The sequence below is a fragment of the Notolabrus celidotus genome, chromosome 8 (genome assembly GCF_009762535.1).
Source record: "Notolabrus celidotus isolate fNotCel1 chromosome 8, fNotCel1.pri, whole genome shotgun sequence".
Taxonomy (NCBI): Eukaryota; Metazoa; Chordata; class Actinopteri; order Labriformes; family Labridae; genus Notolabrus; species Notolabrus celidotus.
In genome coordinates this window covers 12,649,544-12,676,888 of record NC_048279.1, presented here as the reverse complement: position 1 = coordinate 12,676,888, position 27,345 = coordinate 12,649,544, and the positions used below count along the sequence as shown (strand labels likewise).

The following is a 27,345-nucleotide window of genomic DNA, read 5'->3' as shown; positions in this document are numbered from 1 at the left end:
CTTTTCTTAAAAGGGTTACAAAGTGCTTCACAACAAAAAAGTAGAGAATTACAAAGCATAAAAAATGGTGCACACGGGGGGGGGAAGAGAAAAAGACAGAAACAAAACAAGACATCTGACTGCAGAGCAAATTCATGAATGACACGATAAAAAACTGCTCGGACTGATACCTGTTAAAAGTGCATTAAAATAATCTAGACGAGAAAAAATGAAAGCATTGATGACAAAGGGATGTGATATTTTTGTGAGAAAACATGATTTCTACACAAAGGACAAGATCAGCAAAGAGATGACGTTGGCGCCAAAATCAACCCTATAGAAGCTTTAAGACTTAAGAGTAATAATCTTCCCTACCAGTTCTTCACAAAAAGTGAATAGGTTTATTTCTCCAAATTCCCTGTTGCTATCTTCTAAACAGAGATCCCGGTCACTTTGGTTCCATCTTGTCTTTATTTTGTTCTCTAAATTCTTCCATTACTTCACAGACATTCATGTGGACGCAGCAACCAAAAGCCGGACCAGTGAGGATATCCTCAGATCCTCCAGACTGTCCACCTACTCTCCTGAGCCATACTCCCAGTCAGAGTCTGACTACTACCCGTACACCAGCTCCCCCAGGAGTAAGAAGCTGATTTATTTAACCTCATTTGGATGGAGAATCTGCAAACAAGCACCAGTTCTTCACTTTATACCTAGTCCAAACTCAGAAATGTTGTAGAAGTGCAGTACATTCTGTTTCTGAGTTGTCATATTCACTAATACACCCACTCGTAAAAGTACAGAATATTTTGTAACCCTGTGTTGTCATGTTTATTCACACTCCCTGTGACTGTGTTCAACTCTAAGATCTATATTCATACGTGGGAATCTCTTTTATCTGTTTTCCTCCCAGCCTATCGAGTGCAGAGGAGACGCTTCTCGACAGGAGGTGATGAAGAGAGTTGGAGTCACGGTCTTCAAAGAGTAAGAGCTTCATTATTTTTCTTTCTCTCCTTCTTTAGCATCTAGTTGGAGACACCTACGTAAAAACACCCATGAATAATGCACTTCTCGTGCTATGTTTCTTAATCTCTCCGCCTTTGTATTTATTTGTTTCCTCCTCCATCTTGCATTCTCTGTACATTCAATTATCAGTTTCCCTCTTGACTCCTCTTCCCTCTGCCTCCGTCCTTGCTCCCGCTCAGATTGGGAGTGGCATCGGGAGGATGATCCTAAAGGAGGAGATGAAAGCTAGATCTGGTTCCTATGACAACGACCCCTGGGGCAGTGCGAGGAATTCTCGTTGTGGGAGCAAGGAAACACTCAACACGACGGGCTACGGCACCACGGCGTACAACAACACTGTCAACGGCTGTAAGGATCCTCCCTGCCCCCTATGCATCGCCCTCTTTGTCTCTTATTCCAAAAGCACATGAACAGCCATGCCTCTGCTTCCAGTGTGATCATGTGTCAGTGTTTTATGGGCCTCAATATCTGCTGTCATCTGGGTTTAAGGAGAGGGCGGAGAGGTTGTGGATGCAGGTCAGGAAGGGTCATGGCCGTTGCAGGCAAGGCGGTTTATTGAGATGTAAAGATGTTGAGATAACTTAACAACTGCTGCTGAAACTGTCATCGGCCGTTGGCGGCAGCAGATGTGGCCTGTCGGTGATGGGGGCATATCTGATCCCACTGACTCTAAACTGGTTGTGCAGAAGTGCCACATGTGATGAAGCTGGACCTGAAGCTACCAGAGCTGTTTCTGTTTCTCAGAACCAAGCTTCACTTGTCACGCGTTATGCTGGGTGTTATTTTAGCTCATGACTTGTATACACCAGCCTGTCTTCATCGCTACCCAGTGATTCCCTCTTCTTCTCACTCCCTTGTTTCATCTCTTCTGCCATCTTCCATTTTTACTCCAGCTTTTTCTCCTCCTCATCCCCCTAAAAACACTCCCTGTTAACTCCCCATGTCTCTATCTTTGCATCCATCTCTCTGTGTATCTATCTCACTCTCTTGCTCACACAGCTGGTGTCCCATATCCTGGTTTATTTATGAGCTGTAAGATCTCTCATTAAAGCTGTTTCTCTGATGGGAGGGGACAAAACTGAACAGGACTCTGTTGGCTACAGTTGAAAAGCAGAATGGGCTTGCATTAACCAGGCTGTGTTGTGTGATTGGATGTTGAAGAGTTCACTGTCTTTGTGTGTTGTTTTTATTTTTTAACTCCCCTCCTCTGTTCTTCCCTGAACCAGTCCTGCCCAGCCTCTTTCTGCCTTCTTGCCCCTTTGATGTTTTGTGTGCCTCCCGGAGCTCGATGGGCTCCCAACTTACTCCTATTCAGCTTCTTTGTTACGTCTCTAACTAGACAGATGGCTGTCAGATCTCTACTGTGATTTTCCCTGAATGCTTTTTGAAGAGTTTAATCAAAACTCAAAGCAGGACAGATTAAAGATGCCATGGTCTGTTTGTTTTCCGAGTAAGGAGGATGTCATTTAATTATATTGTTTGTTTATTTTACAGCTCCCAGATCTCAGAACAGTGCTGACAGTGGTGAGTTCAAATTCATATTCTCTAAATTTGAAGGCTCAGTGTGGACCACCTCCATCCATGGCTGAGGCTAATTTAAGTAATAGCTGTTATTTATATGTAGCGCTTGCATTGGGGTTGACATTAGGCCATAAGGGAGATTTTGTGCCAGATTAAAGAAGCTCCAGTGTTAAGTGCACACATCTGGAACTTTGTGATTTTATTGGTTAGTCATTAGCGCCATCTTCTGGCAGTGAGCTGGCATTGATTTCAGTCTGTCCAACTTCATGAAAATAACTGGAAATGTTAGAACCATTGACTTTTTCTTTTCTTCAATTTTCTCTCTGTATTCTAGATTTTGTTTGTAAATCGCATCACTACCAGGATATGGACGCAATGGCATTCAAAGGGTGAGACCACACCACACAACACCTTAGAATCTGCTGTAATTAACAAAGAAAACCTGCATTTTCAGGGTTGCCAACTTTGAGAGTCTGGCTGGAGGGAGGTTTTTATGACATGAACAATCACATACACTTGGATTTAATCACGTGCACTTATTTTGATCACACATGGATTCAACATAAGAATGGACAGCGGTGGAAAATAGAACAGCACTCCCTTTCAAACCTGATACTCAAAGGAAATTGGAGAATCTAACACTTCATTTCCTGCATCATGATGAATATTTATGTGACCATTAGTGCTGGAAATGTAATTATTTAATAGGAAAACACAATTTTTTTTACATAAATAACAAAAATTAAATAAATCAAATCCATTAACGAAGCTCACATTCTATTAAAATTTGATCTGTTCTTTTTCATGAGGTCTTTTTAAAACTGAAAAGTTCAATTTAAATCAGAGGTAAAAAAAAGATTAATCACTTAAATCAACAAACACTTCCTGAGATATTAAACTGAACTCCAAAATCTGGTGCAGTCAGGGTCTCAATCATTCAGGTAGAGATAACAGGGATAGCTTAGCTAAAGTAAGGGATGCTTTGCAGCCTTTTCATTTTTTCTGCAGTAGTTAGGCTAAAGCAAATTTATTGTGCCAATATTGTACGGCCACTATTTGTCAGCTACTGGAAATTTGTATTTCTTTCACGTTACTCTGAATGAGTCATGTATTGATCAAGCCACCTAAAATGTCAAAACGATAACTGAGCATTGTGTTTGTTTTTGATAGTTTCAGGTTCATTGTTTTTGACAGAAGTTAATCAGAAGATCAGAATCCTATGTTTGAGCAGCTGATAGATCAACAAGGAGATATAAACATTGCACACCACAGAGTGTTATGGTGTAGTGTTCTGGAGTGACATTTGTCTGGGCAGAGTGAGAGAGTGAGACTGATGGTGAAAGCGTGTGTCCTAACGCCAGGGTGTGAGAGTTGGCAACCCTGATTTATTGTATGATATTAACCTTAAATTTAAAGCTCTAGAATTGAGTGTTGTTCAAGACTCCAAATGATTGTCTCAGATTGAAACACAACATGATCTGATTAGTATGTCTAAGTTGCTGTCCCTCTCTAAAACCGCAGCCTCAGAGTGCAGATTGCTACCAGTACCAGTATGACAGTAGCAGCGAGATCAACTGGGGAAGCAGAGGTAATTTAGTATGGATGTAGAGCATCCACCCCTTATTAAATGAACACAATTAATTCAATGTTTTTTACCTTGTTCTGATTTAATTCTCTTTTTTTCCCCCAGCGGAATACAAGGTAAGGTTTTTAAATAATCATGAATTAATTCCAGGTCCATATGCTAAATAAGCCCATTGTTACTGTGACTTTGTGCATGTGGTTAATAAAGCTCTTCACCGTCCTCTGCAGGTTTATCCATATGAAGCGCTCATTGTCACCACCAGAGGTCGCAACAGGCTTCCCAAAGATGTAGACAGAGCCAGACTGGAGGTAAATATTAATGAAGGGGAGGAGAGGCGTTTCCCCTTGAAGAAGTTTAAACTAGTTGAGATTGCCAAGATTCTTCCTTTTAAAACAACAGAAGCCCAACCCCTGTTGTTTTGAAAAATATTCTGTTTAGTTTCTGTCCATTTGTATGTTCCTAGAACTTCATCTGTATTTTTTGACAGTTGAAAATCAACTATAGTCTTAAGAATTTAGGATCAGTCACAAAATATGTACTACTGTATGTGAGTAGTTCTTATTTTAGGTTAATAACAGTTTTTTTTTTTTTACTACCTTAATGCCTTAAAAGACAACTGAGGTCTAGTTTAAAATAGTTTTATTTGATGAATGTTGCACCACATTGGTGCTACTAAACATGAAATGTGGACACTGTAAGTCTTCTTCTTCTTTCCCTCTTATCGTTGTGTTCTCAGCGTCACGTGTCCCCAGAGGAGTTTGTCCAAGTGTTCGGTATGACGGTGGAGGATTTTGACCGGCTGGCTCTGTGGAAGAGAAATGAGCTCAAAAAACAGGCCCGACTTGTTTAATAAAATATGGACGTCTGTTGAATACTGCCATATCAAGAGCAAGAGACTTTACTGACTGTACGAGGGGAGAGATGGGAAGACTTCTCTAAAGTTTCACTGCCATGGCTGAGAACCTGTTCTTTATCTCCTTTAATGACGAACCAAATTCTGGTCACACCGGTGTGGACTCCTGAGGCTGCAGAGGCGTTATGCACAGATATTATGGACTGATAAACTCTTACATGGTTGCAGGTGGAACTGTGGCTATGTGCTGGAGTGGCATGTAAGCAATAGAGACAGTAGTGCTGTACTTTTCTTAAACTGGAGGATGAAGGAAGGTATGTCTCTGCCCCTATAAGGCCACATATACGGGGATGTGTGTGACCAGAGCCCCAGTACTAAAACATTAAGAGGAGATTTTTTGGCTTTGCCTTATTTGTTATGCTCTCTTAGTTATGAGTGTGCAGCACCAGCAATCTGAATGAGTAGAATGTAGATGCAGTATATCATTTATGACACTTTATCAGTGTGAATGAAAAGAGGGAAGAATGGAGAAGTGAGCATACAGCATCATTCTACTTTAATTCATGAGGTTGAGTTTTGTTGACCTGTTTTTGCTCTTCACATGAATTACTGTGCCCCTTTGGTTTACACTAATTGATGCATAATGAAACAAGAAACAATCTGAGGGTGGGCATGAATTTTTCAGCTGTATGTGTGACTTTCACTGATTTGTGTGCAAATGAAAACCAAAGTGAGAATGCAAATTAACAGATTAGCCGATCACCTCCATGTAATGCTCTGGATAATATTTAAAAGTCACCACTAGATACAGTTCACTGTGCAGCTGTAGGAGAACCTCAAAGAATGTGCAATTCAGAAGATGAAATAGATTAAACAACACAAGTAAGTACTCCAGCTCCATATTTTCCTGCTCATTGCAATAGAATGAAGTCTAAATGTTTTAGGATGTGGACTGCAGTCATTCGTAAATTTCCTACATTCATTATTATTTATATTCTTTGATGATAACCCAATAATTTTGTAGCTCCAGAGATTATATTCACTCACATTAAAATGTTCTGCAAGTTATTTAAACACACTAAGATCCAGGGTTGTTGAAGACTTCTTTTGAATACTGTTATTTTTGATTTTGTCACTACAAATAAAACTTGAGAAAAAGTTCAGTCTCCTCTTTCTTTGAAATATATCGTTGGGAATCAACCAATTTGTGAAATATTTGTAAAGTAAAAGTTTCATAACATGCTCTCTGTCATAGCAGATACGTTGCTGAGTTAGGTGCACGTGTGTATTCTTCAGAGAAATGTACTTAGTTATTTGATGTTAAAGAGAGAGAATGTGACATTTTGACTGAAAGCTCTCTTCCCAAAAGCTCCTGCAGCGTCCAATACCCGATAAACTGATGAAACAAAGGGAGGAAACACAAACACAATGACTCTAACACAAGAGTCATTGAAGTATCCATGAGTGTCTGCTTCAAATCAACACTTGTTCTGCTATGGACTGTACCAACCTGAGGGCCATTATATCTGTGCCAGTAAATGTTTGGTTGGCTCAAGACTAAATCCTGTGGCCCCTTGCTAGATTACATCTGAACATGCCTTGATTCCAAATACATTAGCAACCCGTTATAACAGCCCATAGAGGAAGTATCTAACTTTGCTTTCATACAGTTGGAAGGAGATGGAGACCCAGTTGTATGCTTCACACCATAGGCTCACACATAGGCCGACCATACATCCCCCCCGCCAGTGTCCTAGTTGGGCCACTCCATTCAAAATCGTGTGGGCATCTCCTGCTCAATGTACAGCCAGCTGACTTTAGGACCCAGCAGAGAAGCCGCCTGCTTGAATTTCCCGGCCTGCAGATTTGTAATGTAGCGACAGTATCTGTCAGCAGAGGCCCCACACGCCTTCACACACTCTCTCACTCACTCATGGCCCAACACTGAAATCTGCAACTCTCACATGGACAGCATCGCCAGCGGAATGGAGTCAAAAGCCACCAAATGTAAGTTTCTTTTAAAAGTCTTACACAGAGCTGCAGAAGAGATGTCTGACAGGAGAAATGCAGAGATGTACCCTTGTGTGCTGGTTGCTGAGGTGAATCAGCTCAGCCTGTTCAATTACGTTTTAATTGAACATTTCTTTCAAACATGGGGACCTCTCACCCACAGTGTGGTTTCTTCCATCTACACCTCTGACTGCACCTGACAGGACATAGAAGTATTGCTTGGAACACCTTGAGCCTCACATGATTTCCCCTAAATGTCTGTCCTCATTGCTCTCAGTTTGCAGTTTGTTTACTATACATTTGTTGTAAGTGACTTTTACAAGCTTAGACAATTGTTTGAGAACACTCCCCTTTCCTCCTGTTATTTTTCCTCCTGATGTTCATCTAAGAAGAAAATGGCAGTGCTCTTAAAATAATAATATTGCTTTGGTCTCCCCCCAGCTGCTTGGAGGAGGCAGAAAACCAGCTTCTCATCTAAAGTTGGATTGTTTTTACAGAAAGTGGATCTGACTCATCCTTAGTCAAGTCAAATATCTGGATTATACTGTCATTGTTTTGATATTGGACACCACCAAGCAGAGAGCTCTTCTGCTCCTTAGTTAAACTCTGCTTTTATATGTAAATAACTGGAAATACAGCATGTTTTTCTGCCTGTGTGTTATTCTCCGGGAGGGGTGCAGCTGCCCCTGCAAAGTACAACATTTTCCACATTGTAATTGAAAACAAACACACATCCCCCTCATGGGCTCAGAGTGATGTCAGAAATAACAGCATGAGCAGATGATGGTGTGACACAGCTCAGCATTTTTATTGTACAGTTTTAATTCCATTTACACTTCTGCTACATATTTGTGCACATTAGCTGATGTGCTGCATCATGCTGCTGCTTTTGGAGTGTTTTAATGTACTTGCTGCCGGCTGTCAGGCAGGTAAACATATGACGGTGATATAGCATTGATGGAAACTTTAACTTAGCTGAAAGGGGACAAACTGCACACATGTTGTCTTTTAACAGCTGTTTTGCTGCAAGAAAATAGACCTTTAAAGCTGCAAACGTCACTCCAGACTCCTTCATCCATGAATTGCTTCCCTAAATCCTCCTCACTCTGTCAGTATGTGGATTATCTGGAAGTAATGGTGTGTTTAGTGTATACACAGTGTATCTCAAGAAGGAAGGTCCTAAGGTCTTCTCCAGGTTAAGATAAATTCTCGCCTGTCACGTCCATCACTGTCACACACCACAGACAAACACACAGGAATTTAGCTGGACTGACTTTCTCTCACAGTTTGTGTTTGTGTGAACACCACAGGAGAAAACACACGGTGAGGACTACTGATCCCTGGGGAACACCCTGCTGTTTATGTGCTCCTTGAGTCCTCTGATTGGTTGCTGCTCTTCCTTCAAATGTTTCTTAATCTATGAAAGAATTGTTTAGTCTGTGATACCTCACACAAATAGTGTGTAATGCTTAACAAAGTGAGAGATAATTTAAACCACTAATTGACTCTTAAGTTGTTTTTGACTGTTATTGATAGTGAAATCTTGTTATTTGGAGTTATTTAAGTTCAGATATCAAGCTCGGTGAGATTGATAAGAGGCAGGTATGAGCATGACGGCTAAAAAGTTTCTGAATATGCAAATGCAATCCAGCTGGAGCAGCAGTGTAATAAAGGTTTAGTTTCCACGTGAGAAGCAGAGCATCAGGTGGGTGTGAGAGGGGAGAGGCTGTCCCCACAGAGATGCAGCAGAATGGTGGGATTGTCTGTGATTTTTCACCAGCTGAATCATAGCTATTGTCAGGTGCTTTTATTTTTGAGCATATGGAAGAACTTGTAGATGAAACAGCGATGTGCTTGGACTTGATGCTTAAATCAAAGAAGCTGCTCTTTCAAACTGAGGTCTGAAACCGTGCAGTATCTGTCTTTCCTTTAATGAGACGGTTGAAGTTTTCAGAGTATCCACGTTCCACTGAGAAATGAATGAAAGAGACCCTGTGTGTTTGTGGGGAGAGTGTGCCTCTCCTTGAACCAAATTCTTCCCTGAGATGTATTTACATGAATATTAATGATGCTTTTGAGTTAACACGTTTTTTTATATAATGAATCTGAGCGTTGCTGCTTGTGGATGAGGTCCTTGAGAGTACTGACAAGGATTTGAATTGTTGAAAGCTGAATTAAAACATGGCCTCAGTGGGCTTGGGTTAGCAGGGTGAGAGAGCGCATTTAAAATGCGATATGCCAACGTCATCTAGAAAGTGTCAGTGACCTCACCGTGCATGCATTAGCGTTTCTTTTCCTCTTTATTGTGGTGCGGTGTTGTCACATTGCCAGAATTTAAAACTTTCATACAATACTTATAAAGTTAAACGATATGGATGTTAGTTCTGATACCAAAAAATAGATTCTGGAGCACATTGGGTGTCTTTTTTTAATTACCATGCAACAGTGCTGATTCAGGAAACGTCACCAAACAGAGAACAAAATTTGAGTCCAATGGTAAATAACAACCTTATTTTCTGTTACATGATGTGGTTTTCATTAGCAGTGTCGCTCTCTTGACCTGATCTCTGTGTAACTTGACCTCCTCTCTCACAGCTTTGGGGGTGAAAATGTCTGTACATCTGTCTTTTCATAAGCTTCGGTCTTCTTTGATACTATTGATGTACGAATGCATATCTAATCTCTTCAAACAATATATAGTATGGAAAGTACCTGAGTATCCCAAATTTTGACAACCTTAGTTTGATGTAATCGCATTTTCAGACACCTAAAGCATAGTTCTTGGTTGAACATGGCTCTAAAGTTTTAAACATTCTTTCAAGATTAGCTTATGTCAGCATTTTACAACCTGGGTTTTACTTTTAGCTCATGCATCTGAAATGTAGAGCTTTCATTGCCCTGATTTTGGACGCACAGTTGGAAGCTGTTTCAGATGAGGAAACAGGAGCCTCACAGCAATAAAACCTCATCCTGTGGTTCAGGGTGGTGTCAATCCCACTGTCACAGTTGTAAGTTATTGTTTTGGCAACTATTTCAGTGTTCACTTCATTTAACATCTTTATCCATGCAAGAGTGTTATAAAGCTTCCCAGTGAAGCACTTTATCTCTTCACTGTGTAAAAATGTGGCCTTGTTGTAACCAGTTGGAACAGCAGTAATGATAATGAGATATAAAGACAGGGGATCTTCCCCTCCATACAATTGTTATTTATACCTGAAGTGTTCACAAGTCCCCATGTTTTATTTCCTCTACCAGAATTTATGAAGTTTTTTGACCTTAAGATAGTTTGCAGACATGCTGACACACAGATATACAGTATAGTATGATATATCTGTATATATGCCTCATCATGCATGAGCTATAAATCATGTATGATTGTGGACCAGCCCCATAAGAAGTGGAATTCCCCTGTTCAACCCTCATGAGGCAGAGGAGATCACAATGATTCATATGGCTGAGATATGTGCAGTGTATGGTGTAAGTGCATGTGTGGGTGTACACATTGTGTATAGGCGATGGTCATTCTCTGCCCCACTGTTTGTATAGGGTTTCCATGGAGATATCCTACACAGCAGAGGACTATAGAGTGTGAACAGACACTTCCAAATATGTTTTCTGCGTCTCTTGCAGAGGGTTAAACATGACCGTGGATGGAGTGTGCACACAGGTAGTAAAGAGAAATATCTGATTTATTGGAAAGACTTGGCAGTTATATGAGTCTTAGTAAGGAAGACTTGTGCAACCTGTTATCATGTCACTGCATGTTACTCAAGAGGAGCCACAGTTAAGCTCTGAATATAAATTATGTTTAATAGAAGGGTGTAAAGATTGCATTTTTGCCTGTCGGGATACGTTAAGGTTAACAGTTCACAGTGTATGTGTTTTTAATATGCAGAACATAATTCATAGATGGTGTGCCATCATTTTATGCTGCTAAATGTCAGTACTGGTATGTGTTTAGGGAGTTATTTTAAAGCTCCTGTGAGGAACTTTGGGTCTGTGTCTACTTTGGCAACCCCCGTCAACAAAGCAATATATCGTATGTCTGATTTTGTTGCATGTAGTGGACAAAAAAATAATCATCATGCTTCTTTTCACTGTGATGTCCCTTACAATGTTTGTGGTAGAAAAATTGAAAGATGTGCTTGTCATCACTTTATCTGACACCAAGCCCCCTGGCAGTGGTTTTGTACAAAAAAAAAAAAAACTTATTGAAAATAAATTATCAGTCTTGTTCCTGGTCATGGCCTTGTTTGCTTTTTCAACTCATAAAGAGGCATCTCCATTGATTTGAGTCTGTTTCATAATAAGCTCTCTGGAGCTTTAAAAGTCTGTTTGGTGGGAAATAGAGTTCATGTTTCTGTAGTGTGGGCTCGTTTTTTGTGGAAAAGCCCTTTCTTCTTGGGAAAGAATGATAAATTAAAAGTCATTACTAATGTTGAGTTTATAAATCTGTTAGTGGTATTTATTGAAGGAACTAAATTGTGAGAACATGCTCGACTGCAATCTAGGCTCACTGTTTAGGCATTGCCTCTTAAGCTGTCACGATCTTAACCCTTAGGAATACAGGTGGCTCATGTTTGTGTTTGTTTGTCACAGTAGAGTTACCTGGTGTTGTGGAGTGTTTTCATGATCTTCTGATGAAATGCATCACTCAACATTCAAGAAACACCTGAGAACTTTATCCTTAAAGTACAGATCTGCCTCTAGGTTTAGCAGAAGACACCTGAGCAAATTATAAAGAAAATACGGATACTACTAACCTGATGAGATAAGAGCTGGTGGTGGATTTCAGAAGACGTAAGTCCCCTCCTCCCACACCAGTGAACACCCAGGGAACGGACATTGAGATTGTGAAATCTTACAAGTACCTGGGTGTTCACCTGAACAATAAACTGGACTGGTCAGACAACTCAAATGCGCTGTACAAGAAGGGACAAAGCAGACTCTTTCTGCTCAGGAGACTCAGGTCGTTTGGTGTGGAGGTGGCTCTTCTGAAGTCCTTCTTTGACTCTGTGGTGGCATCAGCCATCTTCTTTGGAGTGGTCTGCTGGGGAAGTAGCATCCCTGCTGTTGACAGGAAGAAGAGGAACAGACTGGTGAGAAGGCCAGCTCTGTCCTTCGCTGCCCACTGGACCCTTTGGAGGTGGTGGCTGACAGGAGGATGATAGCAAAGCTATCTTCTCTGATGGACAACACATCACACCCCCTCCAGGAGACCATAACAACACTAAGTAGCTTGTTCAGTGACAGACTTCTTCACCCACGGTGTCTCACAGAGAGATAGCGCAGGTCTTTTCTCCTGCAGTGGTCAGACTCTATAATGAATAATATATACATATATATATAGATATATATATGTGTGTGTGTGTGTGTGTGTGTGATTTTAAGATATGCTTATCTTTTACCTCTTTAATTTTGATTTTGATTTTAATTGCTAATAACTTTTAATAATTGTTATTTTATTTTATTTTTTTCTTGTTTGCTTTATATATTTATTTTGCACTGTCTACTCTGTTACTGTAACACTTGAATTTCCCCATTGTGGGACGAGTAAAGGAATCTTTTATCTTATCTTATGAGATGAAGATGGACCATGAAAGTAGATGAGTGTTCTGTCTTTGATTTGCCAAGTTTTTTGTTCCAAGTAACACATGGATACATTTTCTTTTCTCTTTAAAAGTTACTTGTATTTATTTTTTACTCATAGTCCATTGTTACATCTATCACATACTTCATAATCACAACTTGGCATTTCTACACTGTCCGTTGTTCTCATCTGTCTTTGACTTGTGGACTTCAGACTTGCCACACCTTTTGCTTAACAAACTGATGTATTACTATTTCATGCTCCTTCAGCACCATTAATCTTGAGACTGACAATGTCTGTAGATTTTAATGTTGCATCAAGCCAGAATTCATATTAAACCAGAGACAAAAACGCCCATGATGCAGCTCTGTTAATCTTCATTCACATGTCATTTACCCCAAAGCAGCTACACAACAAAATGTAGCTGCTTTGGGGTATAAAAAACTACTTGATACAATGAGAACTAAAAAGGCACCTCAAATCACCCTCGATAGGAGATTAACCTCAGTAATGACTTATGCCCTACATAATAGATAGACTCAGACAAAAGCTAGCAGTCATTGAGAATGTGTCCTACTTTTCTGGTGAACAACTGAAGACAGCTCTCTGCCCCGGTCAAAATCTCATTAACACAAAAAATCCCAAATGGAAACAAAGCAGCTCCTTTTCCTCTGTTGTGTGTATGTGTGACTGTGTGTGTGTTTTGTGTATATTACCCTTGCCTGTGCAGCATCAGTAAAGCAGAGGCTCCACTTGCAGAATAGCATCTTTCTCAGTGTGTGAATACTTTTCTGTGAGGCAGACATAGCATTGTGGTGATCTCATAGGACTCAGGGCAGATACGGGATCTGAATAATATTGAGTGCACTGTAGAGTCTTTGTCTGGCAGCAGGCTGAGTCAAGCCCTCTGTGCCATCTCAGACCTGAATAAATCAGAGCTCACAAGATGAAAAATGAGAGAGAGGGGAAGGAGGTTTGGCAGACATGACACATCCCCTAAATCATGGTCAGTTCTGTGATCTCTGACCCTTGACCTGACTGTGTATTGACTAGTATCCAGATGCAGCTGTTGCCACCTGGCGAGAAACACTGTTCCACAATAAGACAACCTCAAATTTGATAACTTCATGTTTTCTCCCTTTTTTTCTTTTGTTAATGGGGAGATCCACCTATCCTATAATGCATTGGAAAACACTGGGTATAACCCTTGAGAGATTTCAAGGCAGTCACATAGTTTAAAAGGTTGAGTTGTTTTCCTACAGATAATGGAAAGACTGGAAATGCCCTGAGTTCTTCAGAGGGGTCAGATATTAATACATTCAGATCCTGCATTTTATCAACCCACCTAATAACACTGGCTTAATCCTTCTTCTTCTCCATAACAATAGCCCACATAGAAATATCAGTGCAGGTCAATTTTGGGTCTAATTTTGGCTCTTTTTTTAACTAGAACATAATCACTGCTCCTCTACTGCAGCCATGCTTGTTGTCAGAAACTGGTTGTTTTTGAAACAGCCTGCTACATACTACCTAGAAATGTAATATGCAGTACCTACTGCATATTGCAGACTGTGTTTAAAGGTGTGCATTAGTGTGTTAAAGTTAATACTATTGAAATGGATAAAAACACTACTAGGTAAAGTTTAAAAGTGGCGTCTTACTCTTTTGAGACACAAGGTGTAGTGAAGCCACAAGGTCAGCCACAACCCAGCTAACAGTCTGCTAATGTGAGTTAGGTTTGTTTGTGAGCACAGCTCAGTGTGATGTTAGGATTCCCCCAGTGTAGCCAGGCAATACAACTGTTATGGCAGTCATATCACCTCCATACAGGGTTAGAGTGTACAGGTATTAACAATCAACAGTTTTATTCCATTATTTTTGATTACTGTTTTTGAACATGCCATGTTATTTGAATTATTTTAGAAAATATTTTTTAAAAAGCTATTTTAGAACTGGCACATTTACTTTTCTGTGTACTGTTTGAATGATAGTCTCAGGGATGTCATCAATTAGTTTTGAATCCCAACAGCAGTCACCATATTGGAAATGCTAACTCAACCTAGTTTTCAGTCCACCTAGCAAGAAACCCAGAGGCTGAGTTAGCCTTTGGCCTAATGGCTAACAGCTACAATATGCTCACCTGTCAGTCAAGTCAGCCACACCCCTTTTTTTGCCTATTTGTGCAAAACTTGTCGTCTGCGCATTTAGAGCCATTATCAAGTGGACATTCAAGAAACTGCAGCTTTTGGCTTTTCCAAATTGCCCTAATGTCTTAACACTGCCAAATGGTTTTCTGCCATGTGTGTTGATTACTACAGGCACAACAGATTTATCAGGAGAAGGAGGGAGTAGAGGACGACAGCAGGGATGAATGTGGCATTAATTGTTTCCAGGGGGAGCTGAGAGCCCTGTCAGATGGAGAAAACAAAGGAAAAACTGTTCTGAGGACACATCTCTGTTTTTGATGCACTACATATTGGACAAATTAGTATGACATCTCAATTACTAAAACTGAACAAAGGTTCAGGGGAAAACAGTAGATGGGGAGAATGAGAAGCAGTGCTTTACTAACCTGACCTGCAAATGAAGCCTTTGACTCTCTCACTGCTGAGATAGCAGCTTCCTGCTAAGACCACTGCTTCCCAGATTACTCAGCTGCAGTGAAGCCTTTGTTAAAACTGTGTTTGTGTGTGTGTGTGTGTGTGTGTGTGTGTGTGTGTGTGTGTGTGTGTGTGTGTGTGTGCGTGTGTGTGTGTGTGTGTGTGTGTGTGTGTGTGCATGTGTGTGTGTGCATGTGTGTGTGTGCGTGTGTGCATGTGTGCATGTGTGTGTGAACATCTAAAGCTTCAGTGCTCCTTTGCTGCCCTTCAAGAGTCAGTTAATGCTTAAACAGGTGAGTGGGAGTGCAACAACCCATAATTCTTCCTCCCCATCACCATGGAAACAACCCAGTGCTTAAGAGGCCTGCTGACTTTGAGAAGATTTCTTCCTCCTTGACAAGCTCATTAGAGTGGCCTGAATAGGAGAGCAGATGCATGTTAGAAATGAACTTCAAATATATTTAAGACACTGACTGCTGGAATCAGTTACACCCTGTTTGAAAGAGTTTGCAAAGAAGGGGCAACTTGACCAAACCCTGCTCTTCTTCAGGGAGATAGATACTTTTTTCATTTTGTCTGTAATGCGTTTCCATGGTGTCTAGCTGACCACATGTACTAAGAATTTGTTACTTCTCTTGTCTTAAGCAAACATGAGAGATTATAGCACAAAAGGTATGCAGTCAAAATAGATGCTTGTTTGCTCAACCATCTCTCTTGGTAGCAGTGATCACTGTTGCCCTGATTCTTTGTATAGACTTTGTCTGTATCAAAGATATATATAGATATAAAAACTATGTAAGAAGCCTGGAGGGACGACCGAGTAACAATCATCTCTTTATGTTTGGGAGGAGAGAGGGAGGTAGGGAGGTAGGGAGGCTGCTGTTGCCCACCCACATCCCCTCAGACACACCTGGTGGGAAGTGTACATTTCTACTAATGCTGAGGAATGTGTGCTTTAGATGCTTGAGGTTTGAGTTTAAATATTGCCACCAGATGAAGGTTTGATCTGTATGTCAAAGTGTCAACCAATGATTGTGAAAGCAAAACACCTTGGACAGAATAACAGCTACTGCATCTAAAAATCTATTAAAACCATCTATGTCCCTGGACCTGTTCCATCTCTTTGTATTTACTGTATTTGTGTGAAGATGTGTGAGTATCATGGTGTTTGTGGAGGGGTCATTGCTGTATTTTACAATAACCTGAAGCATCTCCTTGTGTTCAATAAACACAGTGGGGAGAACATGTTTTTTTTCCTCTCTGTCTTTAATTAGTTCACCTTTACGACTCTTTCAAACCTAATAAGTTTTTCCACATGGCTCCCTCACCTGCTGCTACATGTTAGCATGTTTTACAGGGTTCATTCAGTATTATTCTGATTGTGTGTTTGTTTAAAACGTCCACCCATTTAATTGATGCATAAGTCAAAGCCTTGAGAAAGAGTCTCAGGGGGACACCTGCAGCAGCTAAATAAAGCTAGGTAATTATGCTATAATAGGAGCTCCATTATGCTGTCACTCCCTTGAAATACAATCGTAGAAGTAGGCACAGTGAATACTATCGAGCATAGAATCTTGACAGTGAATTGAGATTAGGGTCACCAGAGACAGCACAGTAAAAGCGGGAGAGGGTCAGCTGACAGGAAGAGGAAACAGAAGGCCGGAGGTGATAAGTGATGTCATCAGTAGAGGGAGGAAGTCCATCTCCACAGGGGCATATGGGGCATCCCAATACAGTTTGTGAGCCCATTAACCTATATAGGACAGGAAGAGTGTTTTGTTGGCAGAGAGGAGAATAAGATCAAAATCAGTCTCAGAGGGTCTTCAGTTGCAAGCTTATCAGAGGCAGCATGCTCTTTGACTGTGAGCTTTGATGGTTTTCAGCTTCACCTCTTGACGTATGATGGGCATTTTTCCCAGCTGCTGGTTCTGTTGGGGGGGAGGGGGGGTCAGGACACCACCACATAATGACTACTATTAGTAAGGCCCAAAATCTGCTGAATTCTACGACCAGTCAAAGCCACAAAACTTTTAATAATGTAGCTTACAAGACTAGCCATGAGGTAGCTAAAAAAGAAAGTCATCTCATTTTAATGCAGATGCTCGACATGAAATGATTTAGTAGCAGACACCCTGCTGCTTCTCACCTTTTCCAACTACTGACCTCAGACTTCCCTCGTTTACCCACCTGTAATCAGTCCTGCAGTGGCCTGATCTTCCTTACTTACCTGTCTCCCCTCCATATATACCAGTATCTTTTCTAAGTACCAGTATCGTTCCCTAGTTTGTTTGCCAGTTCATGCAAGTAGCCACAAGCTTTGTTGGTGTCTTCCTGTGTTTTGCTTTGAACATGTTTCTACCCACAAACCTGCTACCAATTTGCTTCCCTTCTTGCTTCCAGAGTTTTGCACATTTGGGTCCCTCCCCCTGCTGCCCAGACTCCCTTCTATGACACTGTCCAGTCTTATTAATACTGACATAGTGGTGGATTCAAAGCCATCTTGTTTGTTTACAAAAATGACAACATTGCTTAATCACTGGGTCATATAGAAGCCTGATATTAGCTAGATGGTCTGGTTTTGTACTGTCTGAATTGGGTCAGATGGAAATCTCCCTGTAAGTGAAGTGAAACAGACACATCCTCCAGAGCAAATAAAACACTAGCTCACCGATCAGTCGGGTTCCCAGGGTAGATTTCTGCTGCATTTTCCAATGATCTTTAATTTTATTGCTTCTCCAGGGAATCTCATAAAATTTCCCAGACAGTCAAATGAATAAAGGAAATTAACGTTAATGTTCTTCCTGTGTGTTTGACAGGCAAAGAGCCAGTAATAATAACTTGTGATAAGTAGTAACCTACTTATACTGTTTCTCTTGGGCAGTGGAAACAAGCTGTCAATGCAACAGAGACATTTAAAGTTGTTATGGCAGGCCTGCTAGCCAACAGTTGATCACGTACACATTGAGCAGATACAGAGCAATTGTTGCAATCATTTGGAGAAGTGTGTCATGAGATGTGACCCATATAGGTTAAAGTTTTACCTGACTAGCGCTCCTTTCAAAAATGCAGTAAACTCAATGAGTAACTGCATAATTATGTAAACGTTATTGACCTTGACTATCTCCAGACTTTCTCCTCCGTTTTCCCCAAGTCACATATCTAAAGAAATTGGGCTGAGTCCATGTGTGAAGACAGTGGTTAAGCAAGTAAACCATTGCCTCCATGTCCTCCATTGTTTGTGATTGTTGTGTCGCGTTCATAATGACGTGAACGCAGTTTCGCGCAGCTGTGTTTATGACGACCCCGCCCACCGTGAGTCGGTACTCGGGCTGGTGGAAAAGAAACCCAAACCGAGTAGAGTCGAGTCGAGCAGAGCTGAGTCGAGTCGAGTAGGGCTGGAACTGTGTAGTGAAAAAGGGCCATTACACAGCAATGCACATAGAGTAAGGCACCCAGCAGGAGGGGGGCAACTTTTTTTGCTAAAAATTCCCATCCCTACTGATTTTTGTTTATTTTTGGGGTGCGTGTCTGACAGGGGACTCAAATATTACTTAAAACAACTTAAAGTTGAACTTATCAATTTTTTGTTTTAGTATTTGGTCTATGAATGTTTGGTGCGATTGACGTAGCATGCCAGTTGCCAGTTGCTGTGCCTGGAAACAACCCTGGTGAAAGGGTAAATGTGAAGCAACACAGTAAACTTTTGGTTGCAAAATCAAGACAATGAGCTGAGAGGCACTAAAATGCACAATTTAGATATGAACTGCAAAGCTAGGTGGTCCTCTGTGGATTTATTACACTGACTGTGTAATAGCCCTTTCCTATTCATAAAGTTATTCTACAATTTATGTTAAGATATTTTTCACAGAAGCTTCAGGAAACCCCCTTAAAGATAAAAACACAGGCCCAACAGTAAATTTACATTTTTAACAGCGAAGTCATGGTTGCAGTCATCATACTAATTTGTAACATTTTCACAGTAGACCAGTATCGTCTCAGTTCACTTATCATGGACCGTAGAGATGTGACTGCCCGGGCATGTCTTGAGCTGGGGAGAGGAGAGCCGTCAGCCTTAGGAAATGCCTGGAATCTGAGGAGTAGAGTGGGAGGAGATTTCATCATGATAGGGCACACAGGCTGGTGAGAGAAGTCATTGTTGGCACAGCTCGTAACACAATTAAAAAACCCCAAGCACATCTGGTCATGGGGTTTACCTCACCTTTGTTAGCGTGCTTTGGTTACACACACCCCTGTGATCCATCTAGAAATACAGATGTGACTTCAGAAATTTTTATCTGGTTCTAAAATGTTATGAATCAGCTATTTTCTTCAAACATTCACGTCCCAGCTTTGAAGACTGAGTTGCATAGGGGTATTTAGATAACCCTCTCATGTCATGAAGATAACACTCAAACCCTGCTGTCTCTCAGCTGAAAAACCTCTCCGGTGACTCACTTAACATGAGATAAGATTCTGCCTTTTCACACATGAACAAAAAAAACTGCTTGTCTTTTCCTTTCATACATTTCTGTGTGATATTGTTCATCTGGTCTTTGTGATGAGACAAATAAAATTTCCCACACTATGTCTTCTGGACACCTCAAAGTCTTTAACCTGCAGTGCTCTTTCATGTCAGATCAGGTTGGGTAATGTCTGTGTATCCAACATGTCCAAAGACAATAAGGAAGGGGCGACTTCCAAGAAAAACCCAGCAGTTTTCATTAGATTCTGATCTCTTGCGGAGACACAGATGGTACAATCGTTTGAGTTTCTCACAGCAGCTTTGTCCAACGGGAGTTACCTCTTTGTGGTTTTGGGCTTTGTTTTGTATTGTGGACATTGCCAGTCGTACTCACTGTTCATCTGGAAAATGTATTTGTTTTCTAGCTAGTGGTCCATCATGTCTAACCTGAATATGTCTGTTTTACATGAGAGCTTTGTATCCAGTTTAAATATGAAGAAACATATTTTTTTTAAATTCAGAGAGCCTTCCTGACCCTGCTCTGGCATCAACGCTCCCGTGTGAGTTTACAGCTTTACAGACGGGGTCAGAGGTCACATTTAGTCACAGTGAGGAGTGGTTTGAAAAGCCATAACCAAGCTTGGAAGGAAGCGTCTGTGATATTTGTCACAGTTAGTACGAATTTTGGATTAGTCATGCCCAATGGACACTCTGTGGTTGGAAGCGGGCAAGGTAACATCCTGTTGATGTTTCTAGGCAATTCTTTCACAAACTTTCTGCACCAACATCTTTGAGAGTGAGTCATGGTTCCATCATCTAATGAAGACAGGTGTGTCCCAAGCCCAGCCCATCCTGAGATTCATTGCTTGCAAATGTAAATGAGATGGACTCTTAAGCAGTAGAGGATTACACTTTTTGGTGAAAGTATTTGGTTCAGCTCAGTCAGACCGCTAGCAAAACAAATGTTGAAAAATGAAAGGAGCCTTGTTTAAGTAACTGTAGCTAGTTTGCTAACAAGATATCCATAACTAGGCAACAGGAATGGCACTTTCTGACACGGGGATGAGGATGAAAACCCAAATACGAAACCCCTTTTTTGACCAGATTCAGTTTACGCATTGGACACCTATGCAGGATTTGAAAAATGCATCCTTTTTAGCGTGCATCCTTTGAAGGCCCTGAAATGGGACACAACAATGTAACCCATTGTTCAGCTTTCTTTTGTGATCTACAAAGAAATCACCTTCTTTTAGTATTAAAATTTCTGGGTTTTTTTTTAAGTCTTAGTGTTCGGTTAGGTTCTCATATTTGTTTTTAAGTTTATTTTTGGGCATTTATTCTTTTATTCAGAGAGGACAATGTTCTAAACTAGGAAGAGAGATTGAGGAATGATAAAAGGCTGCAGGTTGGGATTGAACCTACCTGTGCTCTGTACATGGGTTTCTTGCTTTAACAGCTGAGCTAAACTGGTGCCCCAAACAAATTCTTGGCACGAAGCAACATATTGATATGGTGGACATGTCTGCCTAAATGCCTTGTGTACTCTATAACAAGACTAAATGTCAACCCTCTCTAAGGAGTCTCTGGAGGCTTTGATGCAAATCAGACAACTTCTCTATCTGTAGCCTCTTTGATATTAAATGCCCATGACGGGACTGTTGCACTTTGCTCTCAGTGTCAGGGTCATGGAGATGGTGGCGAAGTGAAGTCACTCCCCTGCTAAGCCAGAGGCTGTAACAGAGGTGTAACAGTTAACATGGCATCACTGTGAACATTGAAGCAGACAGGTGAAAACTAGATATGTGTGCATAAAGCTTTGCTTGTTCTGCTTCTCCTGATTTGCTGTGATGTTGTGTAAAATCTAATACTAGGGCACCAATATCAGGCCCCTGTGGGGTTCAATATTATATTACAAAGGCGAAGTGATGGTGGAGCGTGGTTACAGCACTGTGGTGGAAACTTACTGTAAAAAAATCAATTTTATTTTCATGCCATCTATCTAGTTTGATTTTATTTACGAAGGAGGCATCAACACTTCATTGGTGATCACCAATTGGAAGCTTTGAGGTTGGCATGTCAGATATCTCTTCAAGTTGTTTACTTTTTCAGCCATAAGCTGCAGTATTTGCACAACAGGGTGAGTATGAATTGCTGTCTCTCTTGTTTGGAGGGGAGTGTGATCTTGAGATGTTGAATTTAAAACAGAGAAGCAAAAAGGGATGTGTGTCTTTTTGTGTTGGTTTTGATCTTGATCTCTTTCCCATAAAGCAAAGACGAAGAAAGTAAAAAGTGTATTCCTTTAACAAAAGTGTATTTGGATCAAATGGGGTCAAAGTTGTTAAAGTGATCTTGTGTTTGTACATGCCCTTTATTCTATCATAGGATGATTTTAATGATTGCTGCAGTCTTGTGTAACAGGCAGCCCGACACCCAGCTGATCGTGTTAAAATCCTGCATCTGATATACAGTAAAAGCCTACATTTGTTTTGTCTGTGCATGTGAGTTGCAGCATTGTTGTGGACATGGATGTGTGTATTGTTCAGTGAGTGCCTGAGGGTTTGTTTGTGCAGTGCTGTTGCCCGTGTGATTGAAGGCAGCATGTTTCATCGTGTCAGGGCCCATGAGTGCACCCCGGGGCACCAAGTGATCCACGTGTAACTCTGAGAAGTCTCAACCTGCCTTTATCTCTACTCCACAGTCTGTTCTTAATCCCTACTTTATCTGTCACTGTATATTTTCATAGGAATAAATTAAAACAGAGAGAAAGGTGGTTTAATGCTTCATGTCAGTAAAAGTGATAAAGATGCTCCAATGTGAAGTCCAAGTACAATACCTTACTGTATCATGTATGTCACTGGGTTCACTGGCATCTTGTGTATGGCAGCCCCTATGTGGATCTAGTTAAAGGTTAATAATGTGTTGAGGGAAAGAATGTGAAGAATAAAGAATGTGAGTAAGCTATTAGTCGACATGTGTGTGTTTACACAGCAAGCCTTTCCCAGGTGCTATACGATCCCTGGGATTACAGCAGAGGGGGCTGCAATAGAGCACAGACACACACACACACACACACACACAAACAGAGCACTACTAACACCCCCTCCATAGAAGAAAAGAGAGGAGGGGAGACAGAGTGAGTGAGGGAGGGAGGGGGTGTAGGCAGATAACAGATCAGAGGGAGGAGAGGAGAGGTGAGGGGAGCGTGAGTGCAGCAGGAGGCAGACTTCAGCTCACCTCCACTACAAAGACTTCACAGGACAGAGCACACAGGGAGCTTTTGACTCTGGAGGATCCTCTTCAGTTTCTGATGCTTTATGAATCAGCCGTTTTGTCTTCTTCTTAACCTTGGAAAATGGTTGGACTCTCATCCACTGCTGTAGAAGGTAAGTGGTGAAAGGATGGTATAATAACAAAGTGTGCCTCCAAGGCTTGAGAAGATGAAAGGATTTGTAAAGATGTGTTTATGTATGGAAACGTTCTCTCTGCAGGAGACTTATGCTTACACGTGATGTTTACGATACACATGGCATCATGGCCTCTGTCTGAGATATGCTGAATTGTTGAGAAATCCACATTTTTGCCACCCAGACTCAATAATGAAACATTGTCGGAGCCACCAGAGACTCTTTGTGGGATGTAGTTGTTGCGTGATTAGCTGGAATGCCTGCCTGCAACAATATTGTGAAACACATACATAATTTTTTTACTTGCGACACGCTGTGGATTTATTTTAAGAGTGAGTGTGAAAAATATGAGGTAGAAAAAAACCTGTGCACCCAACTGAGGTCACATTATTCATCATATCAGGGTTTGCTGGACATGTTAGCACAGGTGCTCAACTCACTGACATTAGTCGCCCACCCTTACTGCCCCCCCCCCCCCCTCTCACTCCCCCCTGAAAGTCTGCTAATGCAAGCCTCTTTTAAAAGTCTGAGTCTGCATTGTTAAACAAACTGCTCTCATTGCTTCACTACACAATGCACAAACACATGCAGAGTCCAGCACTATTAACAAGGTGAGGAATGTGTCCTGTGTTTAACAGCAATTGTCAGAGTAGTGTGAGGAGGTAAAAGTTTGAGTGTGTAGCACATTCCTGCAGGCATGATGCACTGACTGCACACACATTGTAATAACCTGTGATGTTTTTTTTCAGCTTTAAGTTGGTTTTATCTTTCTGAAGCTGCAAATATTCTAATTTCATCCTCGTTTTGCTTGAATCAAACCATATCCAACTTGTTTTTCTGCAGCGTTTTTACCTTATGCAAGCTTCTGTGCAGTTTCCCTCAGGTGCCAGGCAAAACAACAGTTTAATCTGGCTTTCATATAGACTTCAAAGAAACATCACACTCACACAAACACGCACAGGTTAACAGGTGGGGCAGAGATTTAAAAGATCATGTGCTGCTTTGGGAGTGTGTGCAGTGTGGTGTTGATTATGAGGGCATGACCGCAGACTTTAGGGTGGTCTTATGTGCCTCACATGCCAAATACTGTGTAGTAATTCCTCTTTGCTCATTTTGGCACAAGTTGAATAACACTGTAATCGTCAAATTGGATAATCAGATCTTAAAGAGGCCATTCCAAGTGAAACAGTGTAATAGTTTACGATTGTTTTGACGCCAACTCCTCGAATGTAACGCCTTGATATCTGTGTTATATTTGGTTTTAACGCTGACTGGTGTGAATTTCAGTTTCTCTATGAGTGACTCACGCTGGGGATAAAGTTCTATCTTCCCCTCGATTAGGGGAAGCCCAGCAGTAAGCTAGAGCCAGAATCGAAACAGCTGGAACCTCTGGCAGAGAGACGCAGCTCTCACCAGGCCAACACTTCCCTCTCTCATGAGTTTCCTCTCCATCCACAACCTCCCCTTCCTCATTTCCCCCCGGGGGTGAATCGGATCTTAATGAGGACACATTCCAAGTTCCTCAATGAATAAATTCCTCATGCCTGCTTCTCCGAGTGCGAGCGTGCATTTGTTACAATAGACGGAAACCGCATAGTAAAGAAGACAGAGTGGTCACAGAGTCTCAAGCAAACACATACACCTACTGTAGCTTTTGTTGCTCTTTACTGCAGCCTTGGCTGGGCATTGTTAAGCCCATAGGAAGACCCACCTCAGGAAAGTATGTCTGTCTTTAAGGAGTGGGAGCAGTCTGAAATGTAGAGCACACATCTCTGAAAAACACACCAGATACTTCTTCCAGATCATCAAGATTTTCTGCTTGTCAGCACAAGATTTTTGTGTCAGAGTGATACATCCAAGAGTAAACATGCCCATCAGACCTGAACAGAAACACAACTTGTTTTCCTCTTTTGGACCAGGCCCACTAAAAATGCACAATGCAAGCAGTCTTACATTTTGTCAGTGTGGGCATGTCTGTGTGTGTACTATGTGTTTGTTTAGCAACAGGTCTTGTTGCTATATGACCTCCCTCAGAACAAAGACTTTTCTGCTCAGCGGCTGTCCCGTGGCTGACCTCCAGCAAGATGCATGGTTCAGCAGGTCTAATGTGGCTGGACTGTGAAAGCAGGGTATGTGGGGAGAGATGTGGGAGTGGGAAAGGGTGGTGGGAGAGGGAGACAAGTGTGCCAGCAGTGACTCAGCCAGTTGTCAGGGATTGCTGTGGATTTTGGGGGATTATTGAGAAAGAGACAGCCTGTTAGGAAACAAGAATACAGACAGAAAGAATCAAAACAACAGCTTCATGAAATAACAGAGGATTGTTGAAAACTGCTTTTGTCAGGCGGGACGTTCAGTAACTTTGAAATCCAAACACAGCAGCAGGTTGTGGACCTGTTCTCAGAGGGTCCAGCAGCTGCAGGATTGAGACGGTTTATTTAATTTCTGTTCTGAAAACAGGGAGTGGAGCAGTCTCACCTCCCAGATCAACATGTGATGTGAAGCATATATCCCTGTAAGACACACAGTGTTAGAGAGCCATGTGAAAAGTGTTTATTGCTGGCCTGTCTGAGCCAGCTCTGGCTTTTGTGATTCCATGACTGAAACCTCCTGACTGTAAGATAAAGATCAGGTCCCTCTTGGCTCTGGTGGATTTGGCCTCCACCGGCCTCCTCTGGCCTCTGTTAAGTGGTCCTGCGATTGTTCTTGTTAGGGTCTCATATTTCTGCCAACATCTTTACAGGCGGGTTAATTCACCTTTCTCAGCTATGAGATTGACAGTTGATTGAAATGTGGATGTGTGAGCCAGCAACATCCCAGAGCTGCTGCAGAAAGACAAAACCTTGTGCAGGAGGTTCAGTTCTTATCCTGGGTAAGAGTTGTTGTTTTACTATTCTCACCTTCTGCTGGGTTAATTAGCAGTTAGCAAACCTTTTTCCTGTCACTGCAGCTTTTTTGTTTTTTGTTTAGTCTGGCTAGTTAAAGACAGAGAAGTAGAGTGCAGCTGTTTGATAAGAGGGCAGATTGATGTACAAAACAAAGTGACAGAAAACGAAAGAAAGACACAGAAAGAGCGTCTCTGACATCCACCTCTGACTTTGTTTGGACTTGTTAGTCTGACCTTTGCCCTTTTTTGCTGATACACTGAGCCAGTGCCTCACCGACCTTTGCCCTCTCTGTGCAGCAATGGAGGTGTTGGTGAGTGAGCTCGGTGCACTGCTGAAGATGCTGGACCAGGAGAACCTCAGCTCCACTACACAAGAGAAGAAGACCTGCGTGTGGAACCTCCTGCAGCAGATACAACCATCAGGTCTGTGAGGGGTGGAAAGACAGAAGAAGAGAGAACACTTTAATCAATGTTTTGGACTTCATTTTATAAAGTTAAATTCTCATTCTTCCGTGTGGTGGTGTGTTTGTTTGCTTTTCCTCTAGTTGCGGGAACAGACTACATCTACATGAACTCATCGGTCTACAGAAACGGGACCAGCTTTGTGGAGTCTCTCTTTGAAACATTCGGTGAGTTTGGGCCCCAGTTTAGGGTTATAATATGTGACCTTTATATTGTCTTAATGTACGATAATAATTAATTAAAGTATGTTGTCTCTTTCAGACTGTGAGATAGGAGATCTAAAGGATGTTACAGATGATCTAAAAGAAGACAAAAACCTACAAATGGACACTTTAAAACAGGCAAGTGGTCAATGTACAGCTAACTCATGACATTTATTTACCTTAGTATACCCGAAATATTGGCTTTAGTTGGTAGGTTTACACAGTGTGTGAGTGATGAATGTTGTTCTTTGAAGGTAAATGCATACATCTTTTTGAGAATGCGGTCCATCATTTCAGCACCTCATTTCCAAGTCTAACTTTCCAGAGGAGTATTGTGCCTCCTTCATCAAAAAGCAAAGAAAACAGAGATTATGTTCCATGTTGTGGGGATTTTCCCTTGCACACATGCTCATCACTCTGCAGGCTCCTGGAAGAGTTAAGATTTCAGGGCCCGCCTCAGAGCCCATGTGTCTAATTAATGGATATTATTTTAAGGTTTCATTCTGTGTCTCTTTGATGATGTAGTTCTCAGACTGTCAATTAAAATTGTTCATGTTTATGGAGGAAATCTGATCCTTGTGTTTGTATGTCTCCTTCAGGAGAGCTGCACAGACTCCCAAGCCTCACCCTCAGCTGACTCCTCTCCCCCACCTCTGCCCACCACACCTCCCCCCGAGGAGTACTACGAGGAGGCAGTGCCGCTCAGCCCTGGCAAGATGCCTGAGTACATCATCACTCGAGGTCAGCATCTTCTCCGCTGTGCTGA

General features: G+C 41.5%; 2 protein-coding genes across 2 annotated transcripts in view; both read left to right on the top strand.

The window, feature by feature from the left end:
• ablim3 (actin binding LIM protein family, member 3) overlaps nt 1–6,110 on the top strand; it is a 63,843-nt gene extending 57,733 nt beyond the window's left edge. The window contains 10 exon segments of the mRNA XM_034689885.1: nt 504–620; nt 893–963; nt 1,185–1,353; nt 2,500–2,529; nt 2,861–2,872; nt 2,875–2,915; nt 4,048–4,114; nt 4,217–4,227; nt 4,339–4,419; nt 4,848–6,110. Coding sequence (XP_034545776.1) covers nt 504–620; nt 893–963; nt 1,185–1,353; nt 2,500–2,529; nt 2,861–2,872; nt 2,875–2,915; nt 4,048–4,114; nt 4,217–4,227; nt 4,339–4,419; nt 4,848–4,961 — 713 coding nt within the window. The 3' untranslated portion in view covers nt 4,962–6,110.
• Nucleotides 6,111–6,777: 667 nt separating this feature from the next.
• Nucleotides 6,778–27,345, top strand: part of afap1l1a (actin filament associated protein 1-like 1a) — a 31,542-nt gene continuing 10,974 nt past the window's right edge. The window contains exons 1-5 of the mRNA XM_034689208.1: nt 6,778–6,971; nt 26,212–26,337; nt 26,460–26,543; nt 26,638–26,717; nt 27,179–27,320. Coding sequence (XP_034545099.1) covers nt 6,929–6,971; nt 26,212–26,337; nt 26,460–26,543; nt 26,638–26,717; nt 27,179–27,320 — 475 coding nt within the window. The 5' untranslated portion in view covers nt 6,778–6,928. The remainder of the gene's footprint in view (nt 6,972–26,211; nt 26,338–26,459; nt 26,544–26,637; nt 26,718–27,178; nt 27,321–27,345) is intronic.